General features: G+C 32.6%; 1 protein-coding gene and 1 long non-coding RNA gene across 2 annotated transcripts in view; one reads left to right on the top strand and one right to left on the bottom strand.

Moving 5' to 3' along the window:
• Nucleotides 1-597: 597 nt before the first annotated feature.
• Nucleotides 598-23,726, bottom strand: part of LOC127723879 (uncharacterized) — a 39,253-nt gene continuing 16,124 nt past the window's right edge. Inside the window, exons 3-6 of the mRNA XM_052230597.1 lie at nucleotides 19,646-19,814; nucleotides 11,492-11,711; nucleotides 1,671-1,734; nucleotides 598-1,034 (exon numbers count right to left, since the gene is read on the bottom strand). Coding sequence (XP_052086557.1) covers nucleotides 598-1,034; nucleotides 1,671-1,734; nucleotides 11,492-11,711; nucleotides 19,646-19,814 — 890 coding nt within the window. The remainder of the gene's footprint in view (nucleotides 1,035-1,670; nucleotides 1,735-11,491; nucleotides 11,712-19,645; nucleotides 19,815-23,726) is intronic.
• On the top strand, nucleotides 13,520-14,624 carry LOC127723290 (uncharacterized). The gene is made up of 3 exons (XR_007991982.1): nucleotides 13,520-13,729; nucleotides 14,066-14,232; nucleotides 14,407-14,624. It is a non-coding gene; the product is annotated as an uncharacterized LOC127723290 (long non-coding RNA).

The following is a 23,726-nucleotide window of genomic DNA, read 5'->3' as shown; positions in this document are numbered from 1 at the left end:
ACCAATTCCTATTGTTTATGTTCAGTAGTGGAGTTAAAAGGGGCACAAGGGGTATGTGAAACAGTATGCAACAATAATTTTGCTGCCAGGCATTCTTGCAGAATACTAATTAACTAATTAGCCTTGATTGCAATGAGGGGACTTGTTTTTATAGTAATCAATCATAATGTCACTTTTATGACTGGAAATTTTGTGGCTGTTTAATATAAATGGTCAGGTCAAAAATATAGCATTAACTTCATTTTTTTTCTGAATTATTTAAAAATGGTAAACCCATGTGTAATGCCCAGATCAGGCTTGGCACAAGCTGTCCAGAATATAATTTGTCAGACTTGTCCGATCAATATTTTTAGACCTTTTTTGGAAGACCTGGTACACTTGTTTCATAGTAAAATTTACCCATTCAAGTATATAAAACATAACTTTTTTTAAATTTGAAGTATCTTACACTTTTTAATTAAATGGATAACCTATACCCATGAAATCCACAAATTAGTATCCATTGAATAAAACTGAATCTGCAGTACATAAATTAATCATATATGGACTAAATAAAGTATAAATCAAACTTTTTAGGAGATATTTTGTTCATGAAATTTACTTACACAATAAACTGCCTTGTTTAAAATCATTCCTTTCAGTATGTTTTAGTATTTTCTGCTTTGTTGAAAGTAGGTCAAGGTCATCCAATGATGGTGGATTATTGTCAGCAGAAAGCACCTCAGAAGATTTTCCAGGGTCTGTTGACTTGCCATGTAACTGAATATATGAACTATGTACATTAGTACTTCCATTATCTTCATGATGTACACTACTGTCTTGTGATTTAAGAGAACCATTACTAGAACTAGAATCTGCAGGATTTGTTGATTGACTGCTCCCAGAACTTGAAGGATCATGCAACTCTAGGTCATCAGCCTGGAAGTGATTATCATCTTGACTTGAATCATGTGCTGTATCATCATTGGAGTGACAGATAAGAGGAATTTGTGTCTTTACAAACTCACACTCTATTTTAAGATTTGGAAGACTGCCTAAAATGAGAAAGCACACAGAAACATGGTATATAATTTGTAAAATTTGTCTGATGTTTCAGTTTGTTTTACTTTAACAGACAGATGCAATCGTATAGTTTCTACAAAGTTTGGTTGTGTACTTTTCTGTCAATTAAAACATTAATCACTAAAAATATAACACATAACCGTGCCATGCTTTCTTTTTCTTTTTTAATAGTCTGATTCAGGACATAGAACAGTATTTTTTTATTATTCATAAAGCCATGATAAAGGAAGAGGGATAAGCACCATTTAATTAATCAGTCACTGCATTTAAATTCTAAGTAACACACAGCATTTTCATACATTTGTTACATCGATCAACTATCAAAATGAAAAATGGACCCAATAATCTCGGAATTTACTGATCAATATGTTTTCCTTCATAATTATGCATTGTCATTTAAGGAGTGTCTAAGGGTAATGGTGTCTCATTTACATAATAGCCAACATCTGATTATCAATCCTTCTATTGAATAAACTCATCCTAGATACATGTACCAGGATTAAAATTTCAAATTTGAAATGACAAAAAAATATCTTTTGTAGTTGCCTTAGTTTAGGAAATAGGATAGAGAGCAACAGCTAAATTAAATGATATAAATATATATGTACCTTTATCATAAGATGCTTCATCTGTATTTGTTGTAGACTGTAAATGAAATTTAGATGAAAATCTCTAGAATCAAAGCAGCATGTATTTGATCAACTAGAAAAGAATGCTGAAAATCTCTCCTTACATGATACAAATAATGACGGATTATCAGGTTGTCTGCATGCATACTGATATTGTAAAATATCAGCTGTGTGTCACACTATGAAGCTTTTGTCTAGTGAGCGCAGCAAAGGAGTTCAAAAAGGCTTCATATTTTGACTAGCAGCTAATATTTTACAATATAAATATGCAAACAACCAGATAATCATTTATCGGGTTGTATTTGTGTATTTTGCATGATAGAAACAAGTTTTTTCTTTGTTTCACCAGCAAAACGGAAATTGACTTGATAAGTTCGGGTTAAACTTCGGGGTTTGACACTAACTAAATTTCAGTACTAGCCAGCAGGGCTAGTTAAATTATCATTCTACTAGCCCTCCTAAGGCACTTGGGCGGTCGTGCCACCGGCACAACCCTTTCTAGGAGGGTCTGGGGGCATGCCCCCCCCCAGAAAATTTTGATATAAATGAAGCTTAATCCTGTGTTCTGGAGCATTTCCAAAGGGTTTTGAACATGTTGTTTGTTTCATGAAATTTCACTGGTTTGCTAATAAAAAACACCAATAAAAAAATTATTTTCATTTTTTAATCATCTATTATTAATATTAAGAATCTGTATGACTTATTTTGAGGACCCCTTTAGATCATTACTTCATCATCCTCCTCATTATCCATATTTTTTACTAGTGTCTTGAATGAAGATGGATAAGTACATGAAGTAAGGGATTTAAAACAAGAGGCTCTCAAGAGCCTGAATTGCTCACCTGTAATTTTTTGCTTAAATCTTTCATCAATGATTATTTTTGCTTTTTAATATATATTAATGAGTGGCTTAAAAATTCCATTGAAATGTTCTTTGTATCTGTCATATTTTCTTCAAAAGCAAAGAAATACATTTTACCCCTATGTTCCATTTTAGCCATAGTGGCTATGTTTCTTGACATACAAGAAAATAAAATACAAAATTTATACTAGATACTCTGAAACTCATTCAGGCCAAGTTTGGCTAAAATTGATTCAGCAGTTTCAAAGGAGAAGATTTTTTAAAGTAAGCAAACTAGATGAACAAATTGTGAAAAATTGTCTTTAAAGGGCAATAACTCCTTAAGGACACATTTGACTATTTTGGTCATATTAACTTATTTGTAGATCTTACTTTGCTGAACATTTTTGCTATTCACAGTTTATCTTTATCGTTAATAATATTCAAGATAATAACCAAAAACTGCAAAATTCCTTAAAATTACCAATTTAGTGGCAGCAACCCAACAATGGACTGTTAGATTCATCTGAAAATTTCATGGCTGATAGAACTTGGCCTAATGAACATTTTAACCTCCCATCAGATTTGCTCTTATTGCTTAAGTGTTTGAGATATAAGCCAAAAACTGCATTTTACCCCTATGTTCTATTTTTAGCCATGGTGGCCATGTTTTTTGACGAAACAGAAAATAAAACACATTCTTTATTCTAGATACCCTAAGGATCATTCAGCTTAAGTTTGGTTGGAATTGGTTCAGTAGTTTCAGAGGAGAAGATTTTTTAAAGTTAGAAAACATGATAAACAAATTGTGTAAAATTGTCCTCAAAGGGCAATACTCCTTAAGGGGTCAATTAACAATTTTGGTCATATAAACTTATTTGTAGATCTTACTTAGCTGAACATATTTGCTGTTTACAGTTTATCTTGATATTTAATACTATTCAAGATAATAACCAAAAACTGCAAAATTTCCTTAAAATTACAAATTTAGTGGCAGCAACCCAACAATGGGTTATTAGATTCATCTGAAAATTTCAGGGCTGATAGAACTTCACCTAATGAACACTTTTACCCTGTCAGATTTGTTCTAACTTCTTTGGTTTTTTAGATATAAGCCAAAAACTGCATTTTACCCCTATGTTTTATTTTTAGCCATGGTGGCCATGTTTTTTGACGAAACAGAAAATAAAACACAAACTTTATTCTAGATACCCTAAGGATCATTCAGCTTAAGTTCCTATCAAACTTACTTGAGTATAAAAAATTTGATATTGAAAATTGCTATTAATTGACAATGACCTAGCGGCCTTGAAATAGTTGTCAAACTCATATGTACTGATAGTAATGCAATTTTAGAGAAAATACAATTGATCTGTCACAAGTAAGTTCCTATTTAACTGCCTTAAGCAGAAAACTTCACAGTTTTTGACACCGCCTACACGTCACCAGAAATGTAACTCATATGTCTGCCTTCAGCGATTTCATTGAAAGCAAGATAAAAAATTGAATAGAGTTCACCAAACTTAATATTTACACAACTCAGGGCCCAAGAAACGAGGTGACATTCACCTAATGAGACTGATACTGATCCTGTGTTACAAGGATTTGAAAACAATATGTTCTTCTTTTTGTTTTAAAGATCTGGGTTGTTTTTCAGCTTAATAAACACTGTAAAAATTTGAAGGCTGAAATATCTGTACCTGATGTAATAATTATCATGAACAGAAAAATAATGATGTTCTGTCTGATCCTTGTAGGCAAAGTCTTGACACAGAAGTGTGTATTTTAATCATATTGGTAAAATGCAAATGTTGAAATTGAAATACCAATACCTTAAAATGTAAATTATGTAAAAAATAAGAAGTCAATGACCCATGACTGAAGGTACATGGCCAAATAATTTCCATGGAAATTAGATATGCAAATACATACCAAATATAGTTAACTTATTACAACTTAGAACAACGGACAAATATAGTACACAAAACATAACAAAGAAAACTAAAGACTAAGCAACACGAACCCCACCTAAAACAAGGGTGATCTCAGGTGCTCCTGAATGGTAAGCAGATAATGGCTCCAAATGTGGCACCCGTCGTGTTGCTCATGTTAGTACAAACCCGGTAATAAGTCTAATTCGGTAGGTCACATTAGGGAAAAGGGGACGGGATTGTAGTTATGAATGAGGGGGTAGGGCCAAACAATCTTGGAAGAAATGAGATGTGCCAATAATTTTCCAACTGCATACCAAATATTGTTGACTTACTATAAGTCATTAAGTGGTTACCCTTAAAAAACTTAATCACAAACTTTGAACATTTAAACAAAGAAATTGTTTTAAAGTCAATAGACCATGGAAGAGGGGGCAGGACAAAGCAATCTCCTTGGAAATAAGATGTGCCAATGTATATAGAACTGCATACCAAATATCATTGACCTATCATAAGTGGTTCCTCATAAACTGACCTAATCACTAACTTTAACCTGTAAACTATGCAAATGTTTCAAAGTGAATAGACCATGACTGAGGGGACAGGGTCAAATAATCTCCATGAAAATGAGATGTGCCAATGCAATGTTTTTACAACTGTATACCAAATATCATTGACTTATAAGTGGTTCCCCTTAAACTGACCTTATCATAAATTTTAATATTATGTTGACGGCAGCCGGATAAAAATAAACAGTATACCTAAGTCTCCCTTTTTGACTCAACGGTAAATTAAGATTTAGGGTTCTTTGTCAATAAGTAAAGTAGTTGGGTAATTTTAAAATCAAATGAAAGCTGAAGGACTTAGGCTCACTGTAATGTATGTTAAAAGTTTCTTTTGATTAATAAAAACATATATGAAATTTAAATAAAAGGGCATATTTGCACTGTTTATCAGATCAGAAGTATCTGTTTTTGTACTACCCAACTTCAAGGAATCAGTGTGCTTTCATATGCAACAAGAGGATGTCAGAGCGACAGCAAACTGTTTTTTTTTCAACATTTATTTGTGTCCTGGCATTTTCAATATCACAAGGACCATGCATACATCCTGAATGGTAAAAGTGACAATCATCAATATTGAACTTGACCTCCATTTCGTCATCAATAACAACATATTAAAATTTGAAAAGCTTTGGTTGAAAGGTTCATGAGTTAGAGCACGGTTACAACTGGAAAGACTATTTTTTAATCTAACAAGAACCATAACTCCTGAACGGTGAAAGTGAAAATCATCAATATTGAACTAACTGACCTCCCTTTTGTCATTTAAAATTGAAAAGGCTTTGGTTGATGGTTAATGAGTGAATATATTGACACTGGCGGCAGCCTGATTGCATGCCTGACGGCCTGCAGTACATCCCCAAATCATTAAATCATTGTCGTGACGTCAGCCTATTCATTTACCGTGGATTCTTTTTCTAGAATCAAAGCTTTCTAAATCTGTCGCTGAAATGGATTCACCAAATTATGTTCAATTGTTTCCTTTGTGTGTCTAATTTCATTAAGTTTGAATTAGCTATTTACTATTTCTGTTCACTAATGGAATTAATTTGAAAACTTACCTTTAATTTTTGTAATTTTTATATGCCTTCACTGGGAAGCGAACCCGTCCTTGAAGTCTGTTATGTGTGACTAACATCAACATATCGACGAAACCTCTCGGCTACCAATTGGTTACAATTTACATGTCTATTTTATATGTATAAATGAACATATGATATACATCGGTACAACTGACACACAGGGCTTGTACCTTTATATATACATAATAGGCAATCGTATAGTATAAGTTGGTAGCCGCGAGGTTAGCATGGTTAAGATCAATGAGTTAAAGAGTTAAGTTAAAGATAGGGACTTGTCGGTTTAGGTTCGAATCCCTGTATTTTCTTTGTTGTCCCTATTCTTTAGTTTTTCTGTTTTTTTCTTATTTTGTATGTAATTGTGGATATTTTTGTAATAATAGCAAGTTTTACCGTTTATTTTTGGATTATTATTGGCTATTTCACATATTTGAAACAATAATGATTACATTCAATTTGTCCATTTTTGTTTTATAAATATAGTAAGATTTCATCTGTTTTACTACATAATTTTACAAATGTTTATTCGCAAATTCCTATGCGAGTAAATCGTGATGTGCCTAGAATTAGGCTTCTTGCTAGAAATTTTTGGTAACATACTTATTATATATACTTTTATATATGCTCTTTGGTCAGGTTGTTGTCTCTTTGACACATTCCCCATTTCCATTCTCAATTTTAGTAGAAATAAGTTCGAATATGTCAAGTTATTTTGTAAACACGGATAATATTCAGATGCCTGATAATTTAAAGGCAGACGTGTTGTGTTATATTTGTATTTTTCTAACCAATTAGTTGTGATCTTATATTTAGTAATGCATGGTGGAACATGATACCATGGTTATTCATACTCACTTACAATACCTTCTAATTAAGAAAAGGCTTTAATTTTGAAAAGACATTAACACAATAGTTTAAGTTATAGATACAATGGATAAGCGTTGATTCATGAAAAATAAACCATTCGCCCTCCGGGCTCATGGTTTCTTTTTCAAGAATCAACACTTATTCATTGTATCTATATTAATTTGATTTTGATTTTTGGTGTTTTAACGCCACTTTTAAGCACCGCTTTTGGGCTATTTCGTGGCGGCCAGTTTTTATTGGTGGAGGAAGCCGGAGTGCCCGGAGAAAACCACCGACCTTCGATAGGAAAACTGACAATCCTAGTCAATTAAGATTGGAGTCGAGTGCACCTGCACGAGCGGGGTTCGAACTCACAACCTCAGTGTTGACTGGTATCTATATTACATAACCAATTTTTTCCTTTGGAAATCCTGTTAATAAAAGGTATGTTGATTTTTTTCAGTACAAGTCAGGAAATTAAGTTATATTTTTTATATTGAATGACTGTCACTATAAAAAAGGAGATGTGGTATGACTGCCAATGAGACAACTCTTTACAAGAGACCAAATGACATAGAAATTAACAACTATAGGTCAACTTACGACCTTCAACAATGAGCAAAGCCCATACCATATTGTCAGCTATAAAAGGCCCAGAAATGACAAATGTAAAACATTTCAAATGAGAAAAACTAATGGCCTAATTTATATAAAAAAGTGAACAAAAAACAAATATGTAACACGGTTCACTTTATTTGAACTTAAGACAAAATAGCTATGACTATGAATGCTTGAAGTTGCAGAATTTATCTTAACAAGACCAATAACAGGTCTGGACTTAACTTGCTACATGCAAACAATTGATTCATGATGTAACATGTGTACTGGAGCATACATAATCATTCCCTTTTACTGATGTCAAGAAAACTTTGACACAGATTTTCCGTGTAAGAAGAGTAAAATTTCAAACTATGAGTAAACAAGAAGTGGCTACATGGCAGATGTGAAAATTGCTACTCTCTACAACTCAAAATTATTAAGCTGCAGACCTAAAATTATATCATTCCCATTCTTACAAGCCAAGAAAATTTTGATGAAAATTTTCCTTGTACAGTTAGTGTTGTAAAATTTAATAAAATGCTCCGCAGGGCGCAGCTTGATACGACCGCAGAGGTCGAACCCTGAACAGTTGGGGCAAGTATGGACACAACATTCAAGCTTGATACAGCTCTGAATTTGGATTGTGATTAAATATTTGACACAGCATAGGTTTCTGACACAGAATGAATGTGGTCTAAGAACTTAAAAATTTTAAATTGGACATTCACCTATTATGGTCCAATATCCAAAATCTAAATACATGGTTAGATTCAGCATATCAAAGAACCCCAAGAATTCAATTTTTGATGAAATCAAACAAAGTTTAATGTTGGACCCTTTTGACCTCAATATGGACAAAGTTGATAACGGGGCCCAAAAATCAAAAATCTAAGTATATGGTTAGATTCAGCATATCAAAGAACCCCATATATTCAATTTTTGTTGAAATCAAACAAAGTTTAATTTTGGACCCCGATTTGGACCAACTTAAAAACTGGGCCCATAATCAAAAATCTAAATACATGTTTAGATTCAGCATATCAAAGAACCCTAAAATTTAAATTTTTGTTAAAATCAAACTAAGTTTAATTTTGGACCCTTTGGACCTTAATGTAGACCAATTTGAAAACGGAACCAAAAATTAAGAATCTAAATACAGGGTTAGATTCGGCATATCAAAGAACCCCAATAATTCAATTTTTGATGAAATCAAACAAAGTTAAATTTTGGACCCTTTGGACCTCAATGTGGACCAATTTAAAAACGGGGCCCAAAATCCAAAAACTTAATACACGGTTAGATTCAGCATATTAAAGAACCCCAAGAATTCAAGAATAAAACCCCATTGCAATTGATCAAGAAATAAGCAATTTATACGAAGTATCTTCTTTTGCACAATACTGTGCAATTGAATATTTCTTGTTATTGCGCAATACTGTACAATTGACAATTTCTTGCTATTGCGCAATATTGTGCTATTGGATATTTCTTGCTATTGCGCAATACTGTGCAATTGAAGATTTCTTGCTATTGCGCAATACTGTGCAATTGAAGATTTCTTGCTATTGTGCAATACTGTGCAATTGAAAATGTCTTGCTATTGCACAATACTTATTATATAATAATTTACACATCCTGTTTGATGTGTATCTCCTACCATATCATTATTATTTGCTTTTAAATATAAATCAGAAATAACCAACTTAAAATGGAAAATTTTAAAAGAAAAAAAAAGGAAAAAAGAAAAAAAAAGCTAAAAAAAAAAAATCCCCCCCCCCAATTTTTTGAACCCCCTTATTATTCATTACCCCCAAACTCAATCCCAGCCTTCCCTTTGTGGTATGGTACCTTGCATACAATTTCAGAGAGATCCATACACTTGAACACAAGTTATTTTCTGGAAACTAGGAAAATGCTTATTTTTGGCCCCTTTTTGGCCCCCAATTCCTAAACGTTTCGGGCAATTACCCCCAAACTCAATTCCAGCTTTCCCTTTGTGATATGGAACCTTGTAGTACAATTTCAGAAATATCCAAACACTTACCCACAAGTTATTGTCATGAAACTAGAAAAATGCTTGTTTTTTGCCCCTTTTTTGGCCCTTAATTCCTAAAATTTTGAGGCAATTACCCCCAAAATCAATTACAGCCTTCCCTTTGTGATATGGAACCTTGTGGTACAATGTCAGAGAGATCAATACACTTACACACAAGTTATTGTCTGGAAGTTACAAAAATGCTTATTTTTGGCCCCTTTTTGGCCCCTAATTCCTTAACTGTTGGTACCATAACCCCCAAAATCAATCCCAACCTTCCTTTCGTGGTATTGAACCTTATGGTAAAATTTCATGGAGATCCATTCACTTAAACTAAAGTTAGAGTGCGAAAACCAATGTGTCTTCGGATGACGCCGGACGACTCCAGACGACGACGACGACGACGACAACGTCATACCAATATACGACCAAAAAATTTTTAATTTTTGCGGTCGTATAAAAATTGAAACAGCTTACTAGCTACAACTTAACATTACAAATCTGCAGACAAAATTCTAAATTATTCCTGTTCATAGAAGCAAAGAAAACTTTGATTAATATTTTCCTTGTACAATAAGTGATGTAAAATTTCAAACTATATGCAAACAGTAAATGGCATTAAAAATTAGAAAGATCATATCACAGGGAACATGTGTACTAAGTTTCAAGTTGATTGGACTTCACCTTCGTCAAAAAGTACCTTGACCAAAAACTTTAACCTGAAAACCTTTAACCTGAAGCGGGACAGACAGAGGAATGGACTGACAAAAGAAAGAACAAAGAAACGAACAGACGAAGAACGAACAGACAAACAAAAGATAACACACACAGACCAAAAAACATAATGCCCATAAATAGGGCATACAAACACACCTAATCTATGAAAATGTGGTTTAAAGGTCAGATGAACCCTGCCAGGACACAGATGTTAATCTTGCAACCATTTCTACAAAAGGAAATGCCTGTAAAAAAGACAGGATTATGACTGTTGTTTTCAATTCATTTGATGTGTTTGAGCTTTTGATTTTGCTATTTGTTAAGAGACTATTTGTATTGAAATTTCCTTGGAGTTTGGTATTTTTGTTGTTTTAATTTTTCAAAATACTGAATAAAGTTGACCTATAGCTATTGCTAAAATATCTGAAAAACAGACCAAGCCATGCTTGATGGACATGTATACCTTACAATGATTCTATATATATATATATATATACAAGTGTATATACCAAATATAGTTGTCCTATAGCTAGCTATTAATCATGGCTTTAACTGAATGTCTTGCCTGTCCTTTTCTCCTCATGGTTGGATATTATGATAAGTCTTTAAAGATAAGGTTTCCACTACAGGTATCACATAAACTTAATATTATCCCTGTTCCATTATAATTAATGGCATTATGCATATATATATATGTCACCCAATTGTCCTTTTGCTAATTACGGATTTGATTCTGTCATTACACACTTTTAAAACAATTTACTTACCTTTGTAAATTGTAGACTGGTTCTACGCAAAGCATGATAAGAAAACTGAAATATTCGGAAAACTTTACAACTATATATATTTTGCAATGATGAGTTAGTTGCCTCATAAACATTTAACTAGTGCTCCACTCTGTGTTTTTCACAAATTATGATTTGGTGAAATTGACCATCTGGATTAATATTAATTACCGTAGGTACCGTATATATTGATGACCATTTTTTGTCTCTGTTTAAGGTAGTCTTAGACATATATCATTCAAATGCCTGTTCTGTAAAGTCATGAATGAGCAAGCAGTCTCTATTTGTATGTATGGATATCAACAACAACTGAAATCTTATAACAATCTAACAATACAAATAGAAGCCCTGTCATATTAAACCTAAATACAGTTGTGTAAAATTCAATGCTTTTAATACATACTGCTACATTGGTGATTTTTGAATTCTTCCTCCATGGCAGGTACTTAGATGCTTCCCCATAATCATAACGGAGTTCCTCTCCTGTTTTTATATCCCTAACAGCAAATAAAGCCAAGTGGGGGCTGTCATCAACATCAATTCTTTTCATAACAGAATTTTTTTCAATACCTATACCATCATTTACATATCTGGCTTTAAGCCTAGAATATGTGCCATCAATGCTAAAAAATAGAACAGAATTCAACATTATCAATCATGAAACACTTATTGAATAAAAAGTATTTCTAAAGAGTACATCCTGCATTAAACACTTGGTCGGGCTTACCCTTGACCCTGGCTAATCTGACAAGTCTGTGCCAGTGGGAGTATATGTCCAATAATTTTACAGAAATTAGTTTCAAAAATTTCAATTCAATCTTTATATATACACATGCATAAAGAAGGAGATGTTGAATGATTGTCAATGAGACAACTATCCAATAGAGACCAAATGATGTGGTTGTAACGACTATTTATAGTTGTCATATTATCCTCTTCAAATGCTTCCTCCCCATCCTTGGGTCCTTTTTTCAAAAGAAAGTTCAAATTCAGTAACTAACATTGTCATAGGAAACCAATAATTTCCAAACATTTCTATTTCCAGTAACCAAGACCTTGAACTTTGACCCATTGATAATTAAGGCTCCAATTATTTCAATCTGCATACTGTTGTGTAAATTCAGAAATAATTGTGAGGTTTTTCTTAATATGAATAATGCGACTGGATGAGTATTGCCAAAAAAAGAACTCCCATCCTGATTATTAAAATATAGATGCGAATTCACTTTTTTTTCGAAATCGCAATATAGTATCACTCTCATTTTTGTCCATTCTTGAAAAATCACAATAATAAATGCATGCAATAATTTCTGAATTTACAGTATATCTCACTCAAATTAAGGTTAAGTTACAGTAAATGGGCTATGTCACAGATTTTCTTAATATTTTGCATACACCTCGTTTGGCTCGTTGAACTGTATCTGAAAATCGAAAAAATTATGCCTTTATCTCTTTTTTTTCCCTTAAATATTACTGATTGAATTCTTTCAAAATAGGTGCCCATTTGTATAGATAGCACATAAAATCGGTGAAAAATGTTCTTAGCTTTGTCTTCAAATCATCAAATTTCCAATTTTTTCTCCATAGATTTTTCTTAAAAAACTATATGTTGTTGATAAAAAAAATTCTGTTTTAATGATGGAAAATAATCATATGGTCACCGACATCGTTTTTACAGTTTACTTCAAGCAAAGTGGTGTACTTGGTGAAAAAATACACAAAAACGTTGAAATAATCGTAACGTATTCGCGTTGTAGACCCTAAATCGTTGATTTTTTATATTTTTTACTACAGACTAGGTAACAGATTTGTTAATACACCAAAAATGAAGTCGGTGACCATATGATTATTTCATATCATTAAAACGGAAATTTATGTATCAACAACATAGAGTTTTTTAAGAAAAATCTATGGAATAAAAATAAAAAATTGTTGATTTTAAGGTAAATTTATGAACTTTTTTCGTCAATTTCATGTGCTTCCTATACAAATGTTCACCTATTATAAAAGAATTCGGTCAGTAATATTTCAGATAATAAAAGAGAATAAACTGTTAACACAGAGATATGTCTCGCCTATTTGTTATTTTGATAATGCAAATGTTGAAATTAAAATAGCAATACTTTAACATGTAAGTTATGCAAATATTCAAAGTCAATGAACCATGACTGAAGGTACAGGGCTAAACAATCTCCATGGAATTGAGATGTGCCAATGCTAATACAACTGCAAACCATATAATATTGACTTTTCATAAGTCGTTCCCTTAAAACAAACCTAAACACAAACATTAACTTGTAAACTATGTAAAAGTTTCAAAGTCAATGAACCATAATTAGGGGGTGGGGTTATATAATCTCCATGGAAATGAAACTTGCAAATGCCAATACATTTGCATACCAAAAATCATTGACTTATTGCTCCCAAAATGAAAGAACCTTAGTGAGCGCGCTCACATACCCCACGTCCCCACATTGTCATTGGAGAAATAAAATAAGTGTAAGAAAAAAAAATTATATCAGAAAAAAAAATTGAATCATAATTTCCTGTCAATATGCACATCTACATAGTATGTCCTTATTATCTACACAGTTTCATGAAATTCTGTTGTGTGGTTTGAGAGGAGCTGCGATGACAAAAGGTTGCAGTAGTATATTGGGAAAATAAGTTCAAAGGGGCGTAACTCCTGGAAAAAAAATTGAATCGTAATTTCCTGTCGATATGCACATCTATGTAGTATGTCCTTATTATCTGAAAAGGTTTCATGAAATTCTGTTGTGTGATTTGAGAGGAGTTGCGATGACAAAAGGTTGCAGTAGTATATTGGGCAAATAAGTTCAAAGGGGCGTAACTCCTGGAAAAAAAATTGAATCGTAATTTCCTGTCGATATTCACATCTAGGTAGTATGTCCTTATCATCTGAAAAGGTTTCATGAAATTCTGCTGTGTGGTTTGAGAGGGGTTGCGATGACAAAAGGTTGCAGTAGTATATTGGGCAAATAAGTTCAAAGGGGCATAACTCCTGGAAAAAAATGGAATCGTAATTTCCTGTCGATATGCACATCTACGTAGTATGTCCTTATTATCTGAAAAGGTTTCATGAAATTCTGTTGTGTGGTTTGAGAGGAGTTGCGATGACAAAAGGTTGCAGTAGTATATTGGGCAAATAAGTTCAAAGGGGCGTAACTCCTGGAAAAAAAATTGAATCGTAATTTCATGTCGATATGCACATCTACGTAGTATGTCCTTATTATCTACACAGTTTCATGAAATTCTGTTGACGAATGTGTGGTTTGAGAGGAGTTGCGATGACAAAAGGTTGCAGTAGGATATTGGGCAAATAAGTTCAAAGGGGTGTAACTCCTGGAAAAAAAATTGAATCGTAATTTCCTGTCGATATGCACATCTACGTAGTATGTCCTTATTATCTGAAAAGGTTTCATGAAATTCTGTTGTGTGGTTTGAGAGGAGTTGCGATGACAAACTGTTGCAGTAGTACATTAAAGTAAATAAGTTCAAAGGTGCATAACTCCTAGAAAAAGAATTGAATCGTAATTTCCTGTCGATATGCACAACTACATAGTATGTCCTTATTATCTAAAAAGGTTTCGTGAAATTCTGTTGTGTGGTTTGAGAAAAGTTGCGATGACAAGAAACAGGACTGACGGACTGACGGACAGACAGACAGACGGACAGACGGATGGACAGGCGGACGGACAGACGGGTCAAAAACATTATACCCTCCACAACTCGTTGCGTGGGGTATAATTAATAGTGTTTTTTTTCCTCTCTATATTTTCAAACTGAAGTCAAATCTCAAATTCAAGTCAACATCCAGTTAGCATTTGTTATGGACATACAGACAGACATATGAACTTAAGATCGACAGATGGACAGATGGAAGGAACAGTGTAAATTCAGAAACGAAAAAAAAGCAAGATTAACAAGTGAATTAAATTGCGAGCTTAGTAACTGATCACTGATGATACCTCTGCCCAAATACTTGACGGTAAACAATAAGTTGTTGAGTGATGAATCTAACAAGAGGCTGTCAGAGAGACAGCAAACCGGTTTTTCCTGCAGAGGTCGAACCCTGAACAGTTGAGCAAGTATGGACACTACATTTAAACTTAAAACAGCTCTGAATTTGGATTGTGATTGAATATTTGACACATCATAGGTTTGTGACACAAAATGAATGTAGTCAAAGAACTGATATATTTGAAATTGGACATTTAAATACCTATTATGGTCCAATATCAAAAATCTAAGTACATATTAGAATCAGCATATCAAAGAACCCCAGGAATTCAATTTTTGATGAAATCAGACAAAAGTTTAATCTAGGACCCTTTGGACCTCAATGTGGACAAATTTGATAAAGGAGCCCACAATCCAAAATCTCTCAATACATGGTTAGATTCAGCATTTCAAAGAACCCCATAAATTCAATTTTTGTTGAATCAAACAAAGTTTAATTTTGGACCCTGATTTGGACCAACTTGAAAACTGGGCCTAAAAATCTAATATTTAAATAGAGTTTAGATTCAGCATTTGAAAGAACCCTATATATATATTTAATTTATGTTGAAATGAAACACAGGTTATTTTTATCCATAATATTTTCTGTGCAAATGGAAATAACTCAAACTGGATAAATAGTTCTCTAAAATAAGATATGATGCAATTTTTCAAATTATAATCAATAATATAATAACAACAACCAGTGATGACTAAGTTCTCTAAAATCAGATATGATTTAACACTCAAACATTGTTAGAATCAGCATATCAAAGAACCAAAGAATTCAATATTTGATGAAATTAAACAAAAGTTTAATTTAGGACCCTTTGGACCTCAATGTGGTATTATCTTATTAATAATAAAAAGCTCACCCGTTTACAAGTTCTTAAACAGGCGGGGGGTGGGGGTGACCCAAGGGGACTCATCTTATATTTCATTTGATTTGTTTTATAGTCCCATACAAGAATATATATGGTTTCGGGGTGGGGATCTTGACCGTTTACAAGTTCTTAAACAGAAAGAAGGTGGGGATGACCCCAGGGGACTTGACTTTTATTTCATTTGATTTGTTTTATTGTAACATACAAGAATATATATGGTTTAAGGGTGGGGATCTTGACCATTTACAAGTTTAAAAAAAAAAAAAGGGGTGGGGGTTACCCCAGGGGACTTCCCCTAAATTTCAATTGATTTGTTTTATTGTCCCATACAAGAATATATATGGTTTAGGGGTGGGGATCTCAACCGTTTACAAGTTTTCAAAAAGAAGGGGGTGGGGTTTACCACTGTGTACTTCCGTTAAATTTCATTTGATTTGTTTTATTGTCCTATACAAGAATATATATGGTTTAGGGGTGGGGATCTCAACCGTTTACAAGTTTTCAAAAGAAGGGGTTGGGATTTACCCCCGTGGACTTCATCTATATTTCATTTGATTTGATATTATTGTCCCATACAAGAATATATATGGTTTCTGGGTGGGAATCTTGACCGTTTACAAGCTATCAAAAAGAAGGGGGTGGGGATTACCCCCATGGACTTCCCCTATATTACATTTGATTTGTTTTATTGTCCCATACAAGAATATATATGGTTTAGGGGTGAGGGATCTTAACCGTTTTCAAGTTCTTAAACAGGAAAAAGGTGGGGGTGACCCCAGGGGACTTGACTTTTATTTCATTTGATTTGTTTTATTGTAATATACAAGAAGAAAAATGGTTTCAGGGTGGGGATCTTGACTGTTTACAAGTTTTCAAAAAGAAGGGGGTGGGTTTACCCTCGTGGACTTCCCTTAAATTTTATTTGATTTGTTTTATTGTCAAATACAAGAATAAATATGGTTTAGGGGTGGGGATCTCAACCGTTTACAATTTCTCAAACAGAAGGGGGTGGGGGGTTACCACAATGGACTTCCCCTATATTTCATTTGATTTCTTTTATTGTCCCATACAAAAATATATATGGTTTAGGGGTGGGGATCTCGACCATTTACAAGTTCTCAAACAGACACGCTGGGGGTGACCCCAGGGGACTCACCTTTCATTTCATTTGATTTGTAACATACAAGAATATATATGGTTTCAGGGTGGGGAGCTTGCACATTTACAAGTTTTCAAAAAAAGGGGGGTAGCTGTGAACCCGAGGACTATCCCAATATTTCATTTGATTTGTTTTATTGTCCCATACAAGAATATATATGGTTTAGGAGTAGGGATCTCAACCGTTTACAAGATAAAAGCACATTTTCAAATTGAAGGGGGGTAGGGATAAGAATATATATGATTTATGGACACTTAATTATCTACAAAATGTCTAATAATGAACAGTAAATTCCAAACTTCATTTATACAGTAATACTAGTAAGTTTCAAACTGTATATATACAGTCCTACAGATCTTATCAGAAAACAGAAAATTTTCAAATAAATCTGTCACTCCAATGATTATCATCTGCTAAAATATTTCCAAGATCTAATTAATAATGAAAATAAATCATTATCATATGCTGAAATATCTATAATATCTAATTGAACAGAACTATGGTTGTTTAACATAGTACTCTAACATAATTAATAATGTAATAATCTTCAAAATGTCTAATGATATAGCTTATAATCATTACCACTTAGGAAATAGATAATTTTCAAATAAATCTGTCACTCCAATTTTTATTCTGAGATAAGACAAATCATAACATGACAACAACAGTAAAATATTTAAAAATTCTACTTTTGGATATTAAAAATGGCGATAACTCACAAAGGAGATATACTAAAATCTTGAAAATTAATAGAGACCTTCATTAAGTCCCAGGAAACAACATATTTAAATTTGAAATTAATTTGTTAAAGCGTTTTCATGTTATTGTGCGGACACTGTTTGTCAGCCGCCCGCCGTATATCACCATTTTAATAACCAATATTTCCTTCGAAAATCCGGTTAAAAATGCATCACACATTATAGCTGACTTGTATAAACCCTGAAACCAAATTTCAGAAATCCTTGTTACGTAGTTCCTGAGAAAAATGTGACGAAAATTTTCAACTTGGATATCACTATCCCTATATCGAGCTTTCTGTGACAGACTCAACTCAACACAAATGTTATCGTTTTACAAGAAGTTTATCATATCAGAAGACCACTAGAAGTTAAGCAACCATCAATCAATCAATCATATCCAAATAAAAAAAATAAAGACATTTCCTATATTACATTGTGAACATCCAGTTAGATTTATTTTTTATAAGATAACTTAATTCTATGAATTATCACTCTCTACTTAAAATCACAAGAGTGCACACGCTGAAATGTCTCGCCTTCTTTACTAACCATTGATTTTATGTTGATAGTCCTAAATATAAAGCTTTACTACAAGTAACACATAAACTTAACATGATCCAAGAAAATGAGGTCAAGGTCAGATAAACCAAATGAGAAATCCATGTACACCTTACAATCATTCAATAAACCAAACATAGTTGACCTATTGCTTATAGTTTCTAAGAAACAGTCTTAACCAAGAAAACTTAACATTGACCAATGAACCATGAAAATGAGGTCATGGTCAGATGAACCATGCCAGACAGACATGTACACCTTACAATCAATTTATGCTTTCGATATAGTTGACCTATTGCTTATAGTATCTAAGAAACAAACTTAACCATGAAAACTTAACATTGACCAATGAACCATGAAAATGAGGTCAAGGTCAGATGATACCTGCCAGACAGACATATACACCTTACAATCCTTCCATACAACAAATATAGTTGATCTATTGCTTATAGTTGAAGAAAAACAGACCAAAACACAAAACTTAACACTGAGAAATGAACCGTGAAAATGAGGTCAAGGTCAAATAACTCCTGCGAGACTGACATGTTCATCATAAAATATTTCCATACACCAAATATAGTTGACCTATTGCATATAGTATTAGAAAAAAAGACCAAAACTCAAAAACTTAACTTTGACCACTGAACCATGAAAATCAGGTCAAGGTCAGATGACACATACCAGTTGGACATGTACACCTTACAATCATTTCATATACCAAATATAGTAGACCTACTGCTTATAGTATCTGATATATGGACTTGACCACGAAAACTTAACCTTGTTCACTGATCCATGAAATGAGGTCGAGGTCAAATGAAAATTGTCTGACGGGCATGAGGACTTTGCAAGGTACAAACATACTAAATATAGTTATCCTATTTCTCATAATAAGAAAGAAATTAACATTACAAAAAATGTTGCCTTTTTTTTTCAAGTAGTCACTGAACCATGAAAATCAGGTCAAGGACAATGGACATATGACAGGCGGAAACTTCGTAACATAAGGCATCTATATACAAAGTATGAAGCATCCAGGTCTTCTAGCTTCTAAAATATAAAGCTTTTAAGAAGTTAGCTAACGCCGCCGCCGGATCACTATACCTATGTCCAGCTTTCTGCAACAAAAGACGCAGGCTCGACAAAAATTATATCATGAGTCATCAATTCACATTTCCTTAAATTTACACATTTACCTCAATTTTTTTTCATCTTTATTTTTGAAAAAAAACACATAACAACCAATGCCACTTGCCACATGTTCGTCCAGCCTACTGACACCTTTTTCACTGGAAAGCAACTCTCCTTCATATTCAAGAAGAAAATCTCCTTTCTTAAAATTTCTGCTGGTAAACACTCCTTTTCCTAAAATTAATCAAAACTGATTTAAATCAAACTTGTCTTTGGTTAAAACTAGTGACAACATTCTATTTGTTAGCCTATAGATTATATATAGGTTATATAGTTATTCTCCTCTTAAATTCCCCAACAGTCACAGAGGAATAGAAATATGGTCACAATTGGTCTTCCTTCCCATGCCCGGTAGTAAAAATCTTGTCAAAATAGGGTGTCCATTCGATTGTGTGGGATGTACAAGTTAGCAGTCAAGTCCCGTCAGAATGGAGCATTAAATCAAATGCCTCATGAAAAGAGAGTGCCCGCTCTTTGCATGTTAAGAACCCTTGCAACAACTTTTTGGAGGGGTCTGTAGGTGGCCTGTTGCAACGCTAAATTTCTCTCCCCATCCATTATACCCTCATTTTCCCATGGCAGTCTAAATTTCCCTGACCTTCTCTATTACAGGACCCAACCATTGTATTTATCCTTAATTTGTTCTCGTCCAGAATATGCTTGAAATATTTTTGTGACATCAACCTTATAAGTTTTACACTGGACTTGCACTCTCAATTTTCTTTCATTCTTTCATTTCTAAATCATGTGGTAATGTAACCCATTGGCCCCAATCCCACCAGAAGTAGTGATTACAAGACATTCCTATAGGTTGCACTTCTGTAAATATTGACAATGCAATTTCCCATAAGATCTTCTTTTACTGTTAAAACTGTGCCACTTTTACTACGAAGTTTCGTAAAAAGTTATATCCTGGATTGGAAAGATCAAATCCACTACATCTAGACACGAATTTGAAGAATTCATCTAAATAGCAAATGGTCATCACACTTTGCTGAAGTTAACATACAATATTTCGAATACAGGAATGATATTATAAGGGACACAAGGGATACCTCAATACAAGTATGATTATCTACTGTCATGATTTATTAACTGTGGTCAATTAAGTCTGCATTTGAGAGGATTTGATTTCAATTAATATTAACACCTTTAAGTGTTTTTTTTTTTATCAAAAAGATAATATATGCAAGTTTAGTATGTTTAGTTTAAGCTAGTATGAAGTCAATTTTCACTGAACTAGTAAACAATTTTATTCAGAGCCAGCTGAAGTCCGCCTCCAGGTGCAGAATTTTCTTGCTGTGTTGAAGACCCATGGCCATGCATTGGTGGCCTTCGGTTGTTTTTTTTACTCTTTGGTTGGGTTGTTGTCTCTTTGACACATTCCCCATTTCCATTCTCTACTTCATCAAGTATATATCTAAAATAAAGAAGTTGTTCGCCCAACCTTTTCTTAATTTAAGGACAAATAGCCATATAAAAAGTTGGCAGTGATATCTAACATGAAATAGAAAATTGTAATAATTTGAAAGAAGTTAGACTACTTAAGATTCTGATCAAGAGAGAAATTATAGATGATAAATATAAAATTTTAGTTGATTGAAAAAGTACTTTATTTTTATACAAATATAAGAAACATGGGTCCAGAAAAAGATTTTTACTTATTTGTACCATGATGTTATTATTAGAAAGTGTTTCACCAAACTCCATATAAGTGAAATTGAAAAGTCCAAGTAGATATTTCAAAATTCCTAGAGAAGATAGGCTTTGTAAACTGTGTCATGTTTTGGAAAACGAGGAACATTTCCTCTTGGAGCACAATATCAATAAGAAATTAAGATCTATTTAAAAAGTTAAAACTGTGAGAATGAATTTATGACAAAAATTTCATGAATTTATTAAACCATATATATATATATATATATCAAAAGAACATGTGGAACTAATCAGCTATTTTATAAGCAGTCATTAGATCTTTGCACATTCGTTTATATATATAATGTATGTTTTTGTTAAAAACATTTTTAATTTGTTAATATGACAATTATATATGACAATATATATTATCAAATTAAAAATTCTAAATTACAGGGCCCATAAAGAGCATATTAATCAGATACAATTATTGTAATTGAGTCAACAATAGGACATACAAAAACAAAATATATAATATAAATATATACATTGAAGTCTTAATTATTAAACAATGTTCAAGTTTTATAAATAGGTACCAATAACGGTTTCATAAAAAATTTCAACACAGACTAAAAATCCCACATAGTACCTCTATTTCACAGTGGTGAATAAGTGTATAAAAATTACATGTTTATCAAATATTCACTGTCTGACCTAATAGCAGCTGCCAAGCCTTGAAAATTGATATACTTACTTTAAGAATTTTAAAACAAGGTAAACAAGAAGTATGCACTGCCATGTTATTTTTGGTAATCTTGATTAGTCATATTATGTGCAACTTCAGTAATTCTTTATACATTGAGATAGACTTCAGATGATAAATATATATAAAATTATAAATTCAAGAATTGATGATAAAATTTATAAATATACATTTTTACACATTTAATATTATAACTATCACAAACTAAAAACCTAGCAAATTAATCCAAGTCATTAACTATTTAAACTTTTTTTTATAATTAATAATATAAATATTTGTTAAAACAATGCAAACTCTAGATCTGCTTGTATATGAATTAAGAAAGTTTTCCTTATTATAATAAATGAAAGAAATATTGAACATTTGTTGAATTTCTCAAATCTACAAAATATTAGTGTGGTGTTGCCATTTCATGCTGAATTTGTGTTTGTCTGACTTATAATGGTAAAAAAGAAGTTCGTTGCATATGCTATTAATGTTTAAAAAGTATTTATAATAATTAAAATTAAAATAAAGCAAAGTATATTTCAATTTGTTCATATATAGAAGATATTTAGGATGTTGATTAAAATTTGTGTGCATTAAGAACTTGTCAAACTGCATTAGAATAACAAACAAGTTGCTTTTTAAAAAAAAAAAGACAATACATGAACCTTAGAACTTTTTTATGCTATTTTAAATATTAATTCAACTAAATTAAAAATTATATCTCAGTGCTTTCATGGCCATGTGTGTGGAGGATGATATTTTCTTTTTAAATTATTGTAAATCATGACAATATGAGAGTGGTGTTAATTATAAAGTGAGATGAAAATAAAAAGGGAATGTGTCCATTGGACATACATGATGCCCCTGCTTGCATATCATATAAAGTTTTAAAGGGACATAACTGAAGAACGGTAAAAGTGACACTACCCAAATTTGTAGTTGATCTGACATTTGTGGTAATAGGCATTGTGTATAAGTTTCATAATATATGGTTGAGACAAACTTAAGTAAGAGAACGGAAACTTTTATGTTTGTAAAGGGGCATAACTCTAGAACAGTAAACGTTACACAACCAAAATTCTAACTTGATCTAGTGTGTTTTGTGGTAATAAGCAGTGTGTATAAGTCTCATACCATTTGGTTGAGGAAAACTAAAGTTAGAGAACGGAAATGAAAAATTCAGCAATTTTCATTTGAAAAGGGGCATAACTCTAGAACGGTTAAAGTGACGCCACCAATTTCAAACTTGATCTGTATTTTGTGGTAATAAGCATTATGTATAAGTTTCATAACATTTGTTTGAAGCAAACTTAAGTTAGAGAACGGAAACCAACTCAGTTAAGGGTAAAACGTAATGCCCCCACCGCTACGTAGGGGGCATAAAAAGAAATGGATTCTCAGACGTATACTTTCTTAAAGAATGATAATGATTTAAAACATGGACACATGTACCTTCTTTCAAAAATTCATAAAATAAATCTAGACATAATTAATGAGACATTGCGAACTGGTCAGATAGTAGGAGACATTAAATGTTCCTTACTGACCAATTATCAATAAGTGTAACACTCCCACGAGACGCATTGAGAGATTTCTTGATCTAATTATAAAACCATTATTGAAGAGGCTTAACTTTTACATTCAAGATTCAAAAGATTTCATTAATAAAATTGAGTCACACGAGGTCAAAAAAGCATATA

Source organism: Mytilus californianus, unplaced genomic scaffold, assembly GCF_021869535.1.
Source record: "Mytilus californianus isolate M0D057914Y unplaced genomic scaffold, xbMytCali1.0.p SCAF_13, whole genome shotgun sequence".
NCBI lineage: Eukaryota > Metazoa > Mollusca > Bivalvia > Mytilida > Mytilidae > Mytilus > Mytilus californianus.
This window is presented reverse-complemented; position numbering and strand designations above follow the sequence as displayed.